Genomic DNA, 21,915 nt, shown 5'->3' with positions numbered 1-21,915 from the left:
TGGAAACGAAATCCTGCCTTCACATTGAGAATAATTTCCATTGTGTTGTGTGGTACTACCACCATGATAAATGGGACAGACTTCTCACAGATCTCACAACTCAAGACTCGGAATTTCTGAGGTGCTGTGGGCCATCAAAAGCAGCAGAATTGTACGCCAGCACAAAACTGTAACCTCATGGCCCTGCATATTCCCCATTCAACCATTGCCATCAAGCCAGGGGGCCAACCTGGTTCAATGGAGTGTGCAGGAGGGTATTACAGGAGCAGCATCAGTGAGGTGTCAACCTGGTGAAGCCACCAAACAGGACCACTTGCATGTCAAACAACATAAGCAGCAGGTGATAGACAGAGCTAAGCAATCCCACAACCAACGGATCAGATCTAATCTCTCCAGTCCTACCACATCCAGTCGTGAATTGTAGTGGACAATTAAACAACACACTGGAGGAGGAGGCTCCATAAATATCCCCATCCTCAATGATGGAGAGCCCAGCACATCAGTGCAAAAGATAAGGCTGAAACTTTCCAGCAATCTTCAGCCAGAAGTGCCACATGGATGATCCATCTCGGCCTCTTCCAGTGGTCCCCACCATTAGAGATACCAGTCTTCAGCCAATTCTATTCACTCCACGTGGAGACACTGGATACTGGAAAGGCTACGGGCCCTGACAACATTCCAGCAATAGTTCTGAAGACTTGCACTTCAGAAATTGTCATTCCCCTCGCCTAGCTGGTCCAGTACACTAAAATTCTGCTATCTACCCGACAATGTGAAACAATGGCCAAGTATGTCACGCACATAAAAAACAGGACAAATCCAACCCAGCCAGTTACCGCCTCATCAGTTGACTCTCGATCATCAGAAAAGTGATGGAAGATGTCACTAACAGTGCTATCAAGCAGCACCTGCTCAGCAATAACCAGCTCAGTGATGCCCCGTTTGGGTTCCTTCGGGGTCACTCAGCTCCTGACCTCATTACAACCTTGGTTCAAACATGGACAAAAGAGCTAAATTCAAGAGGTGAGGTGAGAGTGACAGCGCTTGATATCAAGGCTGCATTCAAGTGAGTGTGACATCAAGGAGCCCGAGCAAACCTGGAATCACTGGGTATCAGGGGGCAAACTCTTTTGTAGTTGGAGTCATACCTGACTCATAGGAAGATGGTCGTGTTTGTCGGAGATCAATCATCTCAGTTCCATGACATCGCTACAGGAGTTCCTCAGGGTAATGTCCTCAGCCTAATCATTTTCAACTGCTTCATCAATGGCCTTTCTTCCTTCATAAGATCAGAAGAGGGGATGTTCATCGATGATTGCACAATGTTCAGCACCATTCGGGACTCCTCAGATACTGTAGCAGTCCAATTCCAAATGCATCAACATCTGGACAATATCCAGGCTTGGGCTGAAAAGTGGCAAGTAATATTCGCGCCAGGCAAACACCAGGCTTTAGCCATCACGAATAAGAGACTTCTTTTCACCACATCTTGGCATTCAACAGTGTTAACATCACTGTATTCCCCACTATCAACATTTTGAAGGTTACCATTGATCAGAAACTCAACTGGACTCACCACGTTAACACAGCGGCTAAAAGAGCTGGTCAGAAGTTTGGAACACTGTGGCGAGTAACTCACCTCCTGACTCCTAAAAGCCTGCCCACCATCTACAAGGTACAAGTCAGGAATGTGGTGGAATACTTCTTACTTGCTTGGATGAGTGCAGCACCAACAACAATCAAGAAGCTTGACACCATCCATGACAAAGCAGCTCGCTTGATCGGCATTACATCCACAAGCATCCACTCCCACCGATGCTCAGTAGCACAATGTGTACTATCAACAAGAATCACTTAGAAATTCACCAAAGATCTTCAGACAGCACCTTCCAAACCCACGACCACTTCCATCTCGAAGGATAAGGGCAGCAGATATTTGGGAACAGCACCACATTCAAGTTCTGCTCCAAGACACTCTCCATCTTGATTTGGAATTATATCACCTTTCCGTCACTGTCGCTGGGTCAAAATCCTGGAATGTATCCCTAATGGCATTGTGTATCAACTCACAGCAGGTGGACTGCAGTAGTTCAAGAAGGCAGTTCACTGCCACCTTCTCAAGGACAACTTGGCTCGTACAACATATGTAGCCAGCCAGCGGCGCCCACGTCCCACAAATGAATAAAAAAAAAGAACGTACTTAGGGATCAGTAAAGTGGCATATCTGATAATTGTTCCTGATTGTGGGGAGAAGGATTGATTTGATCACATAAATATTTTTGAAAACATTTCATCATACGTAAAACAATAAGGAAACGCAGTTGCATCAGTTGACAAGATTAGTAAAAGATAACAGAGTCAATAAGAATGACTTGAAAGAGCTGTTGGCAGTTATCAAGTTACACATCTTTGAATTGGACTAGCTAACACAGTATTATTGGGAGAGTTAGACTCATTATCATTTTTAGAGAAACGATAATGGGAGGATTGTGAAAGACAACTGAGGAAGCAAAGAGTAGTCTGTAGAGATACATCTGAAGGTAGTACATTAAGTAGACCTGATGATGAATTCGGGGAGAATCAAGACTGATAAAACAACATCCTTATCTGTTGAACCGAGAAAAATAAATTCAGGTGGAATCAACCATTCCATATATGCTGGAAAAATATTCAATATAACCTAATGAAAGAAAGTGGATTTGGCTAATAGGATTGATTCCTAAACTACATGGACCAAACAGACTCTGCAGATAACAAAAGAGTCACAAAAACAAATTCACTCCCAAAGCCACTTTCAGAAGGTTGAGTTGATGCGGTTGGCATTGTCTCAATTGATCTATTGAAGGATTACTGGCAAGTGCGATTATCACCAAGGGATGATGAACTACCTGTTTGTCATACATTAAATGATTTATAACAACGTCAAGTGATTCCATCTAGATCAAAGAATGGCCCAACTACACCCCAGAGGTTTAAGGATCAGGTTGTCTAAGAGGTTGCAGCTATCTAGTGTACTTAGATAATGTTATGGTTTACAGTAAGACTGCAAAGAACGTGTGAGACAAGTAGATGAAATATTTAAGCAATTGTTATTGCCTGTATTAGTAATAAATTAGCCAAAGTGTATTTGTAAAGCTAGGATAACTTTACTAAAACATGATGTAGGATAAGGACAAGCGTTACCAAGGAAACGAAGGGGAAGGCTCTAATATAATTTCCTATTCCCAAAAGTAAACAAGAATTCATGAGATGAATCGGAATATGCGGGTTTTATTGGGAACTGTGCTCAATTTCCACTAGATATGAGAACCCTTCATGAGTTTCTTAAAGAAACAAGCTGAAAGTAAAATGGTAATCAGCATGTTCTTTGAGAAGCTGAAGGTATTCCTAATAAATTGGTCATGTCTGTTTTTGTTTACAAACCTTTCAAACTGCCGATTGATGCTCGTGCGTTTTGGGTAGTTGCAGCCTTGTTGCAGACTGATTGAGTCAAATGGAGAAGCCAGTGGGCTACATCTCCATTCAAAAAAAGTACCAGAAGAATTATTGTATTGTGTAGAGATTGTTGTTGGCTCTTTGATACTTTTAAAACTATATCCAGCATAACAACAGGAAATATATGTTATATTGATCGCAATTGACTTGCCTTCAATGAAAAGTGCACAACACGGAATGTGAGACCATTCAGATGACGTTGATTGTTGCAAGCACTTAATGTAATGATTAATCACATCGTTGGGAAAGATAGTTTAACTGCCTATATATTGTCCCAAATGTAAAAAGTTGGAATAATTTAAAGGTGTAAGAAATAGGAAGTTTGTATCAGACCCAGATGGCGGTGGTGGGGGTGGGGGTAGATGGAATTAAAATATGTAAGTCTTCTGCTTTGCAGTTTATCACGTATTTTGCGATGGCAAGCACTTTAGAACTTATGTTTCTTCTTTCAACGGGCGAAGCATCTACAGATTGCATTTTTATATTATTCTGAATTTTTTGATTATGAATTGAAATGGGGAAAGGCTGTTTTAAAAACAGAGCCTTGTGGAAAGCATTGCTGCACTTTTTTTAAAAAAAGCAAGTCACCCACCATTCGTTGTACTTGCTGTTTGTGCGCTGTTTCCTCAATCATTGTGTCTGTTTATTAGGGAGGATTTGGAAGCAGGTGTATGAGAAGAGGAAGATTCAGCCGGAATAAGTAACTTATTGGTCCATGAATGTGGCTAGTTGTCGATAAAGAAGGTTTTCTGCCTGACAACAACTATTGATTATCTGGCAGGCAGCTGAACATCTTCTGGGTGAGAATGAAACATTAAGGAGCAGCAAATCCTGACAAGCCAAAAGGATCATCTCAGTGAACCTTGAGGGCATGGACCCTTGAACTCCCTTCTCAGTCTTTCCTTCCGCCCATAAAACCCATGTTTGTGCGACTACCTGTATGTGTCTGTACACGACAAAATGGTATTACAATTTTATCTGGTAGAGTTATAAGTCGACTGTACAATTTACTTACAAGTAGCTTTGATGTATGCAGTTGTAACAAAATTTAATTCTTATTAAGGACATAAATCTTTTCCATGCTTCATTTCAACTTGGGCCGAAAACGCAGGTAAATTGGAGAAACTCCGTACTTTTGCAAAATCATGAAATTTCATGATGACTCCAGGAAAAGCGGGTCTTGATTTCTAGCGTCCTATTTCAGTGAAGTAAACACAAGTTAAACTACCTTTGAGTAGTACTAAATCACAGGAAGAAGTCTTGAAGATTAAAACGTGACTTTCTATTACTTAAATCTCATAAAGCTAATTACAGACGGATAATATGAACAAAAACATGTATAAACCATTTAAAATGCGACACGTTGGAATTACCAGAACAAGGATATTCGCAGGACCAAAAAAAAAATTTACAAGGTGTGACCAAGTTTTGGTCTAAAAGTTAAGTTTTGATTAAGGTAGTGGAGGAGCTGAGACGAAGAAATTGAACAAATAATTTTCACAGGGTTTGATCTAGATGGTAGACTGCATGACAATCCATGGCCTGTATTAATGGTAACCGAAGGCTACTGGAATAAAGGTTAAGGTCCGAGGAGTGCGTTGTCTGGACTCGGAGGCTATTCTCACAAAAACGTTGCAACAATTAGAGAAATCAATAATATTCTAATATGAAACAGACAGATAGAACCTTGAGACATCGGGAGATCAGGAATCACTACAGATCGCTTCTGGGTTTTCTTTTCTTTATTCATTCACGGGATGACGGCGTCGCTGGCTAGGCAGCATTTATTGTCCATGCCTAATCGCCCAGAGGGCTGTTAAGAGTCAACCACATTGCTGTGGGTCTGGAGTCACACGTAGGCCAGACCAGATGAGGATGGCAATTTCCTTCCCTAAAGGACATCAGTGAACCAGATGAGTATTAGAATGCAACATATATTGCAAAGTACTGAAATTACTGTAGTTTATGGACCATGGAACCATGAAGTCCTGTCAGTCGAATATTCTAGTTTATTTTTTTTAATGAAGAGACTATTCAAAAGAAAAGGAAATGAGGTAGGGACAATAGTATATGAGGTTTCAGAGAAGTATTTAGATCAAAAAGTTTCATAGTCCTAATGAACAGTTCTCATTAGAGAGAGATGACTGGTGGTTGGTTAACCTGATGGTCCCCGTGCCTAAGGCGATGAACGAAGTTCAGAAGGAGAGTCCTACATGGTAATATCAGTCGCTGCAGAAAGTAACCACACATGTTGCAAAACGGGCGTCCGACTAACCCAAACGAACTAACCCAAAGGTAAAATCACTTTCGTCCAACTGGACAATGGGGTTGCTTTCTCATCAGTGAGACACGATTGATAGTGGTTTAACCTGAGGATCACCACACCGCAGGCGAGGGGAAACTAGCTGAACTGGAACTAGAGACAATATTAAAGTATATTAGCCTCTGTATGTAAATGTCCAGCAGAATACTGCCATCAAAAGGTCATTCCCTCACTTTCACTTCAGCAATCTTTGGGGGACTACTCCTCCCACAACAATATTAGTCATAACACATCCCCATTTACTCCATGTTACCATGGCTATTTTGTATAAAATTACCAAAGTTGGAACACTTGCCCTTTCACCTCCTAACTCTGCACTTTCCAAGTATCCAAATGCATCTCCCTGATGATGCAGAATTTTACTTTTAATTCTTACAATCTAACTTATAGTATTCGCTGCTGATGATGAATTCGGTTTTTGTTTACATCAGTGAGACCAGACGAAGGCTGTTTGCCCACATTGTAGAATCTCTATGCTCTGACATAAGAATAGTACCAAACTCCTAGTTGTCTGCCACTTCAATGACCCAGGCTTCTGTATGCAAAACGGTGGCTCCAGAATAGTTTTTCAACAAGCTCAACGAAGCCCTACTCATTCTATGCTTAATTACTTCACAGCCCCTAGGAATCAACATTCAGTTCAATAACTTCACAGAATTACCTCTGATTTCCATTCTGTTTGGAATGCCCTACAGCAAGCCACAGGCCTGTCTTGTTTGTGTCTTGTTGGTTTTGCTCACAGGGCAGCAGGTTCATTTTCCCATGTTCACACCTACCATTTGTAGTATAGCAATGTACATATCAATTTTCCTTTATGATCATTAGAATTCCCTTTGTCTTTTACTCTGGGCACATTCATGATTATCTGTTCCATTCGCTCCTCCACATAATCTGACAAAGCATTTAAAAAATGTCCAATTCCACCTCTTACAGTTCTGAAGACAGTTGTCTCAAAACAAAAGTCATGTTTTTTTTCTTTAAAAAGTCCAAAATAACTGCGGATGCTGTAAATCAGGAACAAAAACACACCTGCTGGAAAAGCTCATCAGGTCTGGCAGCATCTGAGAAGGCAAAAAACAGAGTTAATGTTTCGGGTCCGGTGACCCTTCCGCAGAACTTCTGATGGTGATATATTCCACGTTTGGTTGGCGAGTGCCTTGCGGGGGAATTTGCACGAGGTGGTGTTCCCATGTATCGGCTGACCTTGTCCTTCTCGATAGAAGTGCCATGGGTTTGGAAGGAATTATTTAAAATTGTAATCATACTGAGTTTCTCCCAAGGAGTGTTAAGAATTTGCTTTGATTAAACAAAAGCAATTGCATGTTGTGAAAAAATAAAATATTCCTCGGGAAATGTAGAAATGGGGAGACAACGCGTTGCTGGGATTGAATGACAGTAAGCATTACAGTGCCTTGCTTGTCCACAATATTATATTATATTCGGCCAAACTTGAAGGATGAAGATATCAAGAAGGAACTGGAAGAAAGGGAAAGGAGGAAGAAGAAGTGTAAAAAAATGGCGGTGAATCAGACAATGCTGCGAGCAAATAACTGAATAAATATGCCTGATATTTGAGCGATTGTGTGTGCTCGGTGTATGAACAAGTGAAGCACATGCTGAGTACGAAAGATGAAATATGTCGAAAGATCACGTTAGAGTCTATGTTCCAATAATGTTATGGAGGTGACATAGGGATAAGGCACCGAGATCAGTCACAAAGAATGTAATTTGAGTTATTTAAAGCGGTAGAAAATCAAACTAAAGCTTAATTGGAGCTACTCAAACAACTAACTCCAGTAACGCATTTCATGGATGCACCTTGAAATTGTATCACACTGAAACTTCTCCCTCATCTTTGTGTTTGTGTCATACAGTTAATCACATCGGTGTCACTAATTTATGTTGTACAAATGTATTTGTTATGATCTTTCAAAATGGTTTCTGGAATTCTTTCAGAATTTCAGCTTGCATTACAGAACTCGGATCATTCGTCAGGAAAATTAAACTTAAACTGAGTCAATAAGAATGTTAGGCAGATGCTCAATTTTTATCAATTTCATTTTAAAGCTGATAACATATTGCAACGTGACACGCAGCAGCCAAATCTATTAGATAGTTGCAATGCAATTCTTCTTGACTTATATGTCCAATCTTGAACCGAATATTTCAGTATCTTTGTCAATCTCTTGGAGCGGCGTAAAGAAATCCTAGAATCGTGATCTCGCATTAATGGCCGTAAGGGTGGCAAAGGATGTGAAGAGAGTCAAGAGAATTTGAATACGACAGAAAACACAACTCAGCTTTCATTGACAGGTAGATTAACCAAACTTAAAATAAATGAACAGGAGATTCAGGAGAAAATTGAGGAGTACATCTGTTTCACGCAATGTTGTTATAAAATAGAAGGTATTAACTAAAAGAATGCTGCAAAGAAATGTGGTAATAACATTCAAAAGGAAATTAATCACTTATGTGAATGGGAAGCAAAATCTCTGACAAATTATATGTTGTGTTAACCAACTTATTGTGAAACAACTTAACAGTTAACTTTCACCCTCCTCCTTCCCCACCCCCACCCCACCACGCTAAAAAAAACATTGCTTTATATCAAATCTATGTAAAGTAATTTATCCTTAATATATCCTGTTCAATTTATGGATAGTTGTTTTAGTTCAAACTGGTACAAATTTCCAAAAGAGAGTTTACTGAACCCTGTTGATATTCTGGATGTGTATAATGATAGCCCCGAAATTTCTCATTCAACTTTTCTTCTGCAATAAGGTTTATAGGGTCAAAAACGTTACAGACACAGGTGAATGCAACCGAGGTTTAGACATTATTCTTAACATTTTGGCCAGTTCAATCCACTTGTGATTCTTGCTCAGCAGAACAGTGAGGGCTGGAATGTCACAGGATATAGTACGATCCACTTCAACAATCTAAAACAATAACCAATTCCAAATCTGATTCCATGCTCACATGAACGCTTCAGAACTGTGATAACGGGGTAGCTATATTTGCATAATGGAAAATTAGGAACAGCCGGGAACAATTTGCTTAACTAGATCTTCAGCTACTAATCTTGCGGATACACGCATATATTGAAATAAAGTTTACCCATTAATGCAAAACTTACAACATGGGACTTTGCTGTTATTACCAATAATGGAACGTCTTTTAAATTATTTTCTGGTGCTTGTGTCCCGGGTGTCCAAGTCATTGAAACGCAAAGTAGGATTACAGGGCTTTAAGAAGAGTAAATTACTTTTTGATGACTCTGGAGATAAATTTATAGTGTAGCGATAAATTTCAGTTTGAGGAGACTGGGTGTAATTAAATGATTCGTTTGGTGCTGGCCTATGATTAAAGGTATCATTCAAACTTTGATTTGAGTAACAACAAATTGTACAACCATGGTCTTCAGCAATACTTGTGTCTTGATTGAACTTCAGAATGACCAGAAGAATTATGGTTACAAAAAGCAAAAGGGAAGTTGATCCTAATATAATAATTAAATAACGATTAAGTTTGAAAAAATATTTTTTCGACTGTCCATGACCGTCAGTTCTTTGTGTAGAATCTTCTGTAAGATTCGATAAAATGTTAAACGAGATTGTAACGGTCGTAGACAGGCTCGGCTTTCCATAATCCTTCACGATGACTATCAGATTTGTTGCGCTGATTTCTTCCTCACTTAAATGGTGCGTTGTCCTGATTTCCCCAGAGCGAAGCCCCACGGTAAAATGGTTTGGATAATTGAACCCCAACAGGTGATAGGAAAACCGCGAATTCTGACTAGAATCGGTATCAGTAGCGATTAATTTGGTGACCAAATAACCCGGATATACTGACTGTGGTAGAATTTCTGCTGATGCTGAACAGTTCCACGTTAAAGTTGAAACAATAACAGGAGCATTGTCGTTTTGATCCAAGATAACAACATTTATAAATGCGGTGCTGCTTTGTTTGAGAGATCCAGTATCCCGGACTTGAACTCTGATCTGAAAATGTTTCAGATTTTCATAATCAAAGGCACGCAGGGCGTAAATGATCCCATATTTAGAACTGACCGAGACATAAGATGTTCTCTGTCCCCCATCAATGCGAGTGTCCATAAGATAATGGACAATCTCTCCGTTAGGGCCCAAATCCGGATCCAAAGCCGTGACCGTGAATATAGAAGCACCTGGAGCATTGTTTTCCATCAGATATATGCTATATGAGGATTGTGTGAATCTCGGTGCATTATCATTAATATCATAAATGGACACTGAAAGTGTTTTATTTGCTGACAGAGAGGGATATCCTCCGTCCCAGGCTGAAATAGAGATGCTGTACGTCTGGACGGTTTCACGATCCAAAATATCACTTGTAACTAACTTGTAGCTGCTTCTCGATGTTCTTTTAAGTATGAACGGAAGATCTACTGGAATGTGACATTCTACTTGTCCGTATTCTCCAGAGTCTGAATCTATAATACTGATCATTGCTACGACTGTACCTGGAGGAGCATCTTCCGCCACCGAGTTGGACACCAATGTCAAGTCTAACGCAGGGGGATTGTCATTTGCGTCTATTAGCTCAACCATAACTTTCGTACGTCCCGCCATACCTGCTTCTGCGTTGTTCACTGCTTCTATATCAAGTTCATAAACATTTGATTCCTCAAAATCCAATATACCTTGAACTGTAATCTCGCCACTTTCTGGGTCCGGGTTGAACAAATCTCGAACACTTTGGGAAACATGGCTGGTGAAGTAATACTTCAGCTCACCATTCTTACCTTCATCAATGTCAGTAGCATGGACTGTTATCACTAAGATCCCTTTGGGTGAGTTTTCTGGTATTCTGCATTTGTATGTTTCATGATCGAATACGGGTGCGTTATCATTGATATCAAGGACAGTGATCGAAATCCTGCTAGCTCCAGATCTCAGCGGTACCCCACCGTCAATAGCAGACAGTATAAGTTGAAAGGACGATCTTTGCTCACGGTCCAACGGTTTCTCCACTATCAGTTCCGCACTTTTTGTCCCGTAATTCCGTGTCTGAACTCTGAGGCCAAAATGGTCGTTCGGACTGACCTGGTAGGTGTTGATTGCATTCGTGCCGACGTCCGGGTCATGCGCGCTCGCGACAGGGAAGAGCGCGCCTACTGAAACTGACTCACTGATCTGCAGCAGAAATTCAGGCTTTGGAAATCTGGGCGAATTATCATTTACATCTAGTATTTCCGCTGCAACGAGATGTATTTCCGGAGGATTATCAAGCACTATTTGCAAAGAAAGGGAACAGACAGAGCTCTGTCTACAAATCTATTCTCTATCGATCCGCTCCTTCACAAACAACATCCCATTTTCCAGACTTACTTCCATGTACTGTTCTTTTTCATCAGAGACGAGCCGAAATTTACAAGTCAATAATTCCCAAATATTTAACTTTAAATCCTCAGCGATATTTCCAACAAAGGCCCCGTGCTCCTGCTCTTCGGGAATCGAGTAGCGAATTTGTCCCGAAATCAGGTTTGATACCCAAAGTAGCAAAACAAAAGACGTCCTGCGCAATATTGCCATTGTTCTCAGACGAATGTTGCTGTAAAAATGTCGATATGTCGTCGACCGATTGTCCGAACCTGTTTCTTACACCGTATTATCAAGTGAATATATATTAATATGGAACGGAGGAAGGCAAACACCGACCCTAGGAAGATTTGCCGATAATGGCCGCACAGCATCTCAACAGGCAACGTCTGGCCCATCGCTTCTGTGTGTTCCTGTGTCTGGGATGCGAGGTTCTCTAGATCCCTGTCTTCTGATCTGTTTCTTATTGGTAGACAGCGACACGAACAGCCTCAACCAATAGCTGCAGCAATTGTTTTTAAAGTTGGACCGTTCCAGGATTCTTTGCAACAGAAGAGAAAGATTTACGAGTGCGCAATTTAACATCCTCTAAAAAAGCACACGTACAACCTAACAACTGATAGTTTAATGATATTTTCAGTATTCCTCGTATTCATCGGTGCAGTAGCGGAAAGACAGAGGGTCCTCACAATTACATTATCCATTTCATCATTGGTCGTCCAGGACACGAAACTTTACTGAGAACAATATAACCTTAATTATATCATCCGGTACATTGTGACTCAGTATCACTGATGCAAAGTGCAGACCTCTGTCTGGATCATTCCCACATGAACGACCGGCCATGATGTTGCTAGATCGTGTCATGAAAATCTGAATAATCTATTCCCATTCAAAGTTAAACTAAAATTGTCAACGTTATTAAAGAATTGACATATTCGAATAAAAACAAATGCCAGTGCATTCTTCAGTGGGGATAATTTTAACTATCATCGCATAACTATCATAATACTTCTCGTAAACAGACTAACGCCACAATTCTAAGTCAAAAGGAAATATAATTTGGTTGCTGAAAAACAGAAATAAACGCAGAAAATTCACGAAAAAGCAACAGGTCTGACAGCATTTGTACAAGGACTGACAGAGTAAATCCTTCTGGTAATGATCTTATATCATTTCTGATGAAAGAGCACGAAGACAAATTTTAACTCTGTGATTTTTGTTCCAGAAGCAGCCACACTTGCTGAGCATTCCTACGCATTCATCTTAGACAACCTGCGTCTTTATAAACATCAGCAGTTTGTCGTTTTTTTTTTCTGTCTCTCTTGCCATTGAGGTATCCAAACATGACAAACTGGTTCACAAGTGTGAATAATAGAATTAAAACCACGATCTATCCATATGAGTAGGTGATATAGTAGATTGTCAATTGTTTGAAAAAGAAACGTACTTTCAGGGAGATATGAATGATTCAGAGATATTTAAGAAATATAATTTACATAATTTCACAAGGCACCCATTGCTTGATAATTAAAATCTGATGTGCTTAAGAGGGCAAAATTGGTGGAGTACATATATCTCCCAGAGCTTTAAGTCTGGAAATAATCACAGAAATAGGGTGCCATGAGGCTTCAAGTTTTTTTTTTATAAACAAAAACACGTTTAGATTCTTTTTCTGCTCGAACAAGTATTATTAAAGTCATTAAGGAGAGAGGTGATATGTGAATGGAGGTTGTTGTACTTCCAAAGAGGTTTTCCTGCATTTATGCATGTGGATGATGGAAATAGGATTGCGTTGACACAACCAACTCAAGAGAAGGTACTTACGCCAATGAAACCAAAATACTGTGGATGCGGGAGATCTGAAATAAAACCACTAGAAGGTAAGGTTGACATTGTCCCATAGGATTATTTTCTCATTAAAGAGAGACAACTGGTGGTTTAACCTGAAGGGCACTGCGCCTCAACAAAAGGGAAGGGTTGAGAAAGAAGGTCTTTCATGCTTACTTCAGTTGGTGGAGGAATTGAACCTGTGTTGTTGGTGTTAGTCTCTAATGAAAACCCGTTGTCCAACCAACTCACCTAACAGACCCCGAGACTATATGATGCATCTTCTTCAGAAAAAATGTCATTGGACTCAAAGCGGCAGCTCTGTTTGTTTGTCCATAGATGCTGCCAGGTCCGTTTCATTCCTCCAGCATTTCTACTTTTAATTTCAGTGAAAACGGCAATTGTGTTGCATCTTTTCATGGATGCTAGTATCCTTTAAAAAAGGTCAATTTTTTTTTTCTGTTCAATGTTGCTCGTGGGAAGCTGATGGTGAGCAGGACTTGTGAACATGTGCAGTCCTACTGGGATATGACAGTCGTTGGAGTTCCGCAATTTTCACCCAAGAGCAATGAAACAATCAAGATGCAATACCAACTCAGAATGATGCTTGGCTTGGATTTAAAATACAAGTCATGATTTTCCCACCTATCTGCTGCATAACATGGTAGAAGTCACAAGTAGGGAAGTAGAGTTAAAGGAACGTGATCAAACTGTTGAAGTTCTTCTTGTATATTGTGCACAAGCTCAAGAATTATTCAATGGGAAAATAAACATAGATTATTGGAGGGGAGCGGTGGGAAAAGTACAGGATCTTTCAGTGAATTCCATATAAATAGACACATGTTGGAAGTGTTATTTCTCTGAAGCCATGAGAGCAAATGAGTTTGTGGATTTATGCTAAGTTTGCAATGTGCAGGGTGTCAATCCTTCAATAGCTGTTATATGAATAGATGTATTATGCATATGTTCCACCAAGTTGAAGCACCTGTGATACTGCTAATATTAGAGCTACTAATCTTCTCTTGTGATTGAAGTGAATGAATGTTTAAGTGTGTGCACGTAGTACCAAACATAAGAGCTGTTTTGCCCCGAATTGTGTCGAGCTTCCTGAGTGACTTTGGAGTTGCAGTTATCCAGAAAACTATAGCTCTGCCTTTTAGTTGGCGGGCAAATATCGGTGAATTAGTAGATGACTTACAGGCTGCAGAAATTCCAGACACAACATTGATTTGGGTAGTTGAGTTAAGATTGTAGCCTATGATAAAGCATATAATGATGATAAACCACATAATGATGATGGTAGAGAATTCAGCCATAGTAATGCCATTGAATAGAAAAGGAAATAGTCACAGTTGTCACTTTGGAGATTGTCATTGACTGACAGCACTGTTAATTATGTTAATTATCGCTTATTTACTATGTTAATTACCACTTAATAGCTGAAGCCTGGATGTTGTCCAGAACTCACTGCGAATCTATAAAGACAGCTTCAGCATCTGTGAAACTGCAAATGGTTCTGTAAATTGTGCAATATTCAGTGAAAATGTCAGTGCTGACCTTGTGATAGAAAAAAAAGCTATTGATGTCGCATTTGAAGCTAATTGAAAATTGGACAAGACCTTACAGAACTGTTACAGAGATTCCTGGAACTGAGATGATTGTCTTCCTACACCTCCAACTTCCTCTTTTGTGTTAGGTAGTTGTCGAATTATTAGGGAGTGGTTTACTTCATTTCCATCTATTCCTGTTCGCACATGTTAACAAAATGCTGCTTTAATGTCAAAAGCAGTCAGTCTCACTTCAAATCTGGAGATCAGTTCATTCACCTATTGTTTAAGCAACGGTTGAAATAGGATCTAGAACAGAAGAGTTGTATTGGAACGCAAATTCTTCACCTGTGCCAATTCTATCCTTGAAAGTATTTGTTTCATGCAGTTCGTATGTTGAATTTTAGAATGTCGTCACCATTGCAGGAAAGATATATTCCTCCTTGTTAGAAATTCAAAGCTGAATATCACTGTAATTTGTAGGCGTGACCTGTGAGCAAATCTTAGCATGGGACAGGAACTTTGCCTGCTACTGCAATTTTCCTTACGATGCCTGTGCATGTGGATGTATCGAATTCAAACATTAATGCCAATGGAGAGAAAAATACAATTAGATAATAATTGGAGGGATATCCTCTCTTGGTTCATTGTGTACCTGTGGCAAAGTTAATTTTAATTCATATATAAGAAGCGGGCATCATTGGCTGCACCAATATTATTCCCCATTGCTAACAGCCCTTAGGAATCAGATGGCGGCCTTCCTTTTGGAACCACTGCAGTTCCTGCAGTATAGTTCGCATACCTCCGTTAAAAATGCAATTTCACAACGTTTACCCAGAAATAGTGAAGGCAATTCGTGAATGTTGTTTGAGCTATGTATGTTGAAGGTATTCTGGCACACTCCTAACTTGTACCTCACGAAGAGTAGGCAGTATTTCAGAAGTCAGGAGAATAATTATTTGGTGTATGATTCCCTTCTGCTGACTTGCTTTGGAGCTGCAGCATTTTTATCATTCGTCCAGTTCAATTTCTGGAAATTGGCAACTGCCTTGATATTTGTAATAGAGGATTCATCTATGAGAACGTTATTAAAAGCAAGGGGAATTAGTTTCTGTCTTATTTGATATAATCATTGCCTGACAATAATGTAATATCGACGCTATCTGGTACTTCTCAATCCAGGCCTGATTGTTATCGAAGTCTTTTACGTTTCGACATAGACTTCACCACTATCTGAGAAATTACTAATTGAACTGAACGTTGCACAATCGTCAACAAATATCCAGGCCTTGGAACTTATGATGAAGTGAATGTCATTGATGATGCAGCTGACAATGGTTGAGTCCAGGCTACTGGCCTGAGAGACAACAGCATTCCGGTCCCGTGGATGAGATGACTACATTTGTCCTAAATGCTCGGTATTATTTCAATCATAGAAGATATTTTGCGTTCATTCGTTTGATACAGTTTTGATGGAGCTCCTCGATTGGCATTCAATTAAATGCAAACTTGATGAAGGCCAGTTATCTTAACTTCCTGTCTGGATTTTGGCTTTTCCTTCAATATTTCGACTAAATCTCCAATGTATCCACGGCATGGCTGAGCTGGTGAAATCAACCGAAAGTCAATGAGCACATTATTTTGGAAAAGTGGCTCTTGTCAGCATTGTCAATGGCACATTCCATAACTTGGATGATGATTGAATGTAAACAGATACAGCGACAATTAGCTCATTAGCGTTCATCCTGCTTTTTGTGGTTGTTACGATATATGGAGGACTTTCCATATTGCTATTTAGACTACAACTGTACTGGACCTTTTGTTGAAGAGCTGCTATTTCCAGATCACAACATTTCAGTGTTATTCCCCGAGTTTCGTTAAAACCCATTGTCATTGCAGTATTCCATTTTTTCAATCATTGCTTGATATCAGGTGGAGTGAATGGAACGAACTGCAGCCTGACGTCTGTAATAGATACAGCGCTAATTGGCTCATTACAATTCACCATGCTTTATGTGGCCGCCTGATCTCTGTCATTCTTGGGACCTTAGAAGAAATTGCACTAAACTTTCCAGTAGTCAATTCTGTCTGATGGCATTTGGAAATGCATCGGTCTTTTATGTTACATTGAAGTCTGGGTTTTCGCATCTTTGAGGATGGGGATAGCTATGAAATGTTATCCTCAGATGAATGGCTTAGTTGTCCATCATCATTTATGACTGGATGTGGCAGGACTCCTGAGCTTAGGTTTCTTCCAGTGAGTTCACATACCCTTGTCTATCACGAGTTGCTTGCTGCTTAACATACGAAAAGCCCTGAGCCATTTATCAGTTTGACATGTCATTTCAGTCATGCTTGGTGCTATTTTTGGCGTGCTGCCTTACTACTGTCTTCTTTAAACCAGTGCTGGTCAACTGCCTTGATGTTAATGGTAGAATGTGGGATACGTCTCGTTGTGATGTTTACTGATTTGGTTGGAAAGAAACTCTAGTGCTGCTGGTGACTCATAATGACTCCTTATGAGTGCCCAGTTTTGACTTTCATTTTTGTTTGAAATGCATTTTTTTCAGCATAGTATCCATGCACACTCAAAATGATGGAGTGTATCTCAAAGTAAAGGTGGCACTTCATCTCCATATGGGTTGTGTAATAGTCACAAACCCTAATACCGTCGTAGTACTGTCAAAGATATATGTATCTGCTGCAGGTAGATTTATGGTAACACGTTCAAGTGAGTTTTATTTTTTATCCTGTTGGTTGCCTCACCCCCTTGCCACAAGTCCAGTTTAGGAGCTATGCCCCATGGGACTCTACGAGATGTTACAATGGGTGCACTGCAGAACAATTTTTGGTGATGGAAATTAATGTCCTCCAGCCTGAGTGTGTTCCACGTCATTGACAGCCTGAATGTGACCTTGGAATTCTGGTTAAGGTTATGGGGTGTGTGTGTCAAGTAGGCGGTAATTAGCGCGAAGTTTCATTGCCCATGTTTCGTCTGATGTCATTAGACTTCACGTGGTGTAGACTCAATGTTGACCTCTCACATGGCGATGTTCTGCCGACTGTGCACTACTTTGACGCCACATTGTGGATGATGATGGTAATACATCGTACTTTCTCTGAAAGATATGATTCTGTCAGACTCATGATATCAGGTTATTGTTTGACTCATCAAGGAGGCGCCTGATTCAGTTTTAATGTTATTAAAGAGGACTTTAGCGATTTGGCAGAATTTATTGTGTCATTGTCTTGGTTGATGATCCAATTGTCAGACAATGTGGCAGCTTGATGTGACTATCTTGCTAGGCTCTTTCACGTTCACCCAGATTATTGTTGCTCTGAAGCAGATGGGAGCAACTTGAAGGCCATTAGAGCACAAAACAATTTGCTTTATGACAATCAAAAATGATTTCACTGTCACAATTTGACTAGACTATAATTTCAGTCTAATTAATTGAATTCATTTGTCACCATCTGCCATAGTATTATCAGCTTTATCCTCTTGTTTATGCATCCAGTGACAGTAAGAAGACAACGTCCCTACCTCCCTTTCATAATTGTTCTTATCTATAACGAGTTGGGAAATGGGTTTTCGATTATGGTATCTGTGCTTTTCTAGATATCGAATCTCTTCAGAACTCCACAAGTACTGGTTGCCAAACTAGGTTTTGGGATTGCTAAATTTCCTATAACATTCTAAATGAATTGCATGAGCTTCATAGAATGAGGTGTGGGATGGTGAAAGGATTTGTGAAAAGATTTTAATGATTCATTTTTGTCGAGGGAAACCTGGACTGAGAATTAGAAGTACGATTAGCTGCGTGGTAACATCAAATCTTGTCTCACTGATAGTTACATGGTCTTTGGCACTGTTGAGAAGTGATACTTGTATGGTATGCAAGAGTTCAGGAAAACCTTGCATTTTACATTGCTGTGGTAAAACATTCTTACGGTTCATAAAAATAAGTGAATTTTGTTCTCTGTGATTCCTGAACACATTTTGTCGTCTCTATCTCTCTGCTGCTCTCACCCACTCTTTACCTCACATTTTCTCTCTTGCACACACAGTTTTAAAAATATTGGATTGAATTAGAATAAAAGTTTAGATGACAATTAGAACCTTTAAAATCAGTTCACTTTATACTCATCAAATTTCCAAATTAATGAGTTAAATATAGGGAATGTGTTTGCATCGTTGGCCTATTTAACAGCTGTTATAAAGTAGGTTTGGGTATTAAAAATATCACCAAAATGAGAAATAAATGCAACACATAATGAGAAGCAAATTACTTAATTTTTGATATAGGTGCAAGAAAGAAAACAATTCATTCGAAATGTATGCATATCTCGAATCTTTAAACAAGTATGGAAATAACAGAAATACATTTGAGAATAGGTTTTTGATCTCTCATTAATGACAACGCCCGTACTGTGCTTTTCATTACGTCATAAAATGCTGGCTGAATAAAGAATTTGAAATGTACACCTTAAAATTCCACTAATAAATATGAACAGCTTGTCAGAAGTTGCTAAGGAATCCCAGCAGCATTAATTATTATGTATCCAGAAGTGAGTCATGTTGTAATCTAATTCCCATTCAGTGTGTCATGTGGATTTCCAAGCAAGAACTGTGGTTTTCACTTTGAAATGTGAATGGATTCAGAAAATTGCTTGATAAATGTAATCATATTATTCTCAACGATGTGATAGAATATTTTATTAATTTCATTATTTTGAATTGTAGAATTAGTCATTGAGGGAAAATGTCACACGCAAAAAGTTAAAGAAAAACCCTCTTGGACTAAATGTTAGAGACCAGTGGCTAGATTGCACAATCACAAGATCACATGTCCTCATGAAGCAGAAATTTCCATGTGTGTCGCAGGCTGTGGCCGGAAACATACCCTCTTAAAGGCTGAGAATATCGATCACACCATTGCCTACACTAATAGATACTGCATGCATTTAACTATGCCATCTTGTGAATTGGGGTGCCAAATGCAATCTGGAAATTACCACTTCAGCTCAGTGCATTTTTGAAAGACCAGAGACAATCTGACTCCGTCAAATTCAATTCAGTTGCTGTATATGTTAGCCCAATATTTATTTTGAAAACGTTAGCATTATCACTATGTATGTGAATTAATCCAAAGTTTTTAATTCGCTTTTGTTTCCCAAGCTTAGACGTTTATTCTGTGAAGTAAAATCGTTAATGTGAAGTTACACTGACCCCAAAATTCGTAGAATTTTAGAAACATATGAAACACTCATTACATGTTAAGGTTAACACAGTGTCCACTACTTAGAATTGGAAGGGGGAAAAGAGCAGCGTACATTTAAAGTCCATGTAAACACAATTGTTGCTATGCAGTAAATTCAAAAGTGGTTTACTCTACGAAAGAAGTTGCATTCAAGCCAAAACTACATTTTGCGTACCACACAAATGAGTAATATAATTTGAATTTAACCGCCTGTGTAATTCCAGTCACGTAGGTCACCGTCACAATGATTGGCAGAACATAGCAAACAACAGGTCCAGTGGCCACTCACAGTGAGCAATATTGCCATCATACTGAAACAGATAGTCCTTGCAAGCCTCAGAAAAGTATGCTTATGATTTGATGCGATTCTGCTGTTGTAAATAATTTGTTAAACAACCCGGATTGTTCTGAGAGCTCCACCACAACCCTATTCAAAATTGTCATTTGGGCTCCCAGCGTAATGCACTTTGTATGTGCTCAAAGCTACATTTACTAAAAGGTCCGAACTTTCATTATGTTTTTGTTTTGGAATACTTAACTTACACTTTCTGCTTCTTTGATTCCGTTCTGTGTTTTCCCGGCGGAGGAGGGAGTCAATCTCTCGCAGCATTTCTTTTTATTGATAAGCAGCGACACAAACAGCCTCAACCAATAACTGCAGCAACTATTCTTAAAACTAGACCGCTTTGAAATCATTTATAGTGCTCAGACAGTTAAGCTTAATGGTTTATATTTATTGGATATAAACAACCATCCGCAAAGCCCACTTGTTTCATGTGAGGTATGCCACTCATAACCACACATACTTGGCAATTGTTCATTTGGCACTGGCTTCGTTCTCGCCAATGATTGCCAAAGTTTGTTCACTATAATATGTCATGCTGACAGACAGACCAAAATTCCATGATGTCACCTCTGTTTTTTTTTCAGGTATCTGGGTCCTCATGGTATCGAACTTCCTGTCGGATGAAATACTTTCCCATATGTTATCTTTCAAAACTGTACGCCTCGATTAATGCAGCAATTCTGAGATGTTGATTGCATATCTTTTTTCTCCACTGTTAATGCATTTCCTGTGACAGGGACATTGTTTCCTCGACGGTCATATGCACCAGTTTGGCTCGATATCGCAAAATGCTTCTATTGAACTATGTCGTTATTCATTTCTGGTCATAAGACTTAAATAAGGACCGCTACAGATCAAAACAGCAAAGAAGTTGAGTTTTCTTTTAGACATTTGACGAACTAATAGGATATTCGATAATTAGAATTAGTAATACAATTATTTCATACTATTCAGATAGATTGGAGGTTAGCAGTGAACTAGAAGTCTTTACAACGTTGATTGTCAGCAAGCTGAATGATGCATGAAAGAACACGTCCCTGCAAGTGGAAACAATGAATGTCACACTTTCACTTTCACTTGCAAATTAGAGATTTGACGCAACCACTGAGCCCTTTCAGTTCAATTCTTTACAAATTCGTCTGTACTGTTTTACTTGTCTCACAGCATCAGTGTTCATCACAAGCCTCGTCATATTCCACAGAATCTGCAAGGTAAATTTATTGGATAATAAGGTTGGAAAACTTTGGCAATATCTCATGACAACACGAGCCAGATGCCTTTAAATCATTATTTCCGTACTGTAAAGATTGCATTGCTATCAACAAAAACACTTGAGAGCCATACAAAGAGTATATATATTTTGCCAGTTATAGGCGTAGAAACAATCCTGCACACCTTTGAGATTACGTTTGTTTTAATTGGAGCACGAAGAAATGTCACGGGAAGCACCATAATATCCACGAATGGCTTTCATTGCCCTAGTTCTACGTTCAAATGTCTGGTAAAGACCTGAAAGGCATTGAATACTAGCCTAACTGCACTTTAATTAATTTTCTAATCAAAATAATTATCATGAAAGTCATCTCAATGAATAATTGAACACGTCCTGGATTTTTAATTGCTTTTGACATGGGCAATTCTTTTTCCAACAATAAAGTACATCTCAGCAGACATTGATAAAACTAATTAGACCTACAGTTAAAGGGAATCACGTGTACTAAGGTTGGAAATTAAAGTTCGGGATGATGTTATT

General features: G+C 39.3%; 2 protein-coding genes across 2 annotated transcripts in view; both read right to left on the bottom strand.

Moving 5' to 3' along the window:
- The window catches only part of LOC109910651, a 115,236-nt gene that overhangs the window by 52,172 nt on the left and 41,149 nt on the right, over positions 1–21,915 (bottom strand). Inside the window, exons 5-7 of the mRNA XM_048603498.1 lie at positions 12,210–12,247; positions 9,249–11,090; positions 6,595–6,709 (exon numbers count right to left, since the gene is read on the bottom strand). Of these exons, the coding sequence (XP_048459455.1) occupies positions 6,595–6,709; positions 9,249–11,090; positions 12,210–12,247 (1,995 nt within the window). The remainder of the gene's footprint in view (positions 1–6,594; positions 6,710–9,248; positions 11,091–12,209; positions 12,248–21,915) is intronic.
- LOC125484543 (protocadherin-10-like) lies at positions 9,001–11,552 on the bottom strand. Its single transcript, XM_048603777.1, is given in 2 exon segments — positions 9,001–11,448; positions 11,451–11,552. Coding segments are annotated over 2 exon segments (2,550 nt in total).

The sequence above is a fragment of the Rhincodon typus genome, chromosome 12 (assembly GCF_021869965.1).
Source record: "Rhincodon typus isolate 14 chromosome 12, sRhiTyp1.1, whole genome shotgun sequence".
Taxonomy (NCBI): Eukaryota; Metazoa; Chordata; class Chondrichthyes; order Orectolobiformes; family Rhincodontidae; genus Rhincodon; species Rhincodon typus.
The sequence above is the reverse complement of the archived record's forward strand: the minus strand, read 5'-3'. Positions and strand labels throughout refer to the sequence as shown.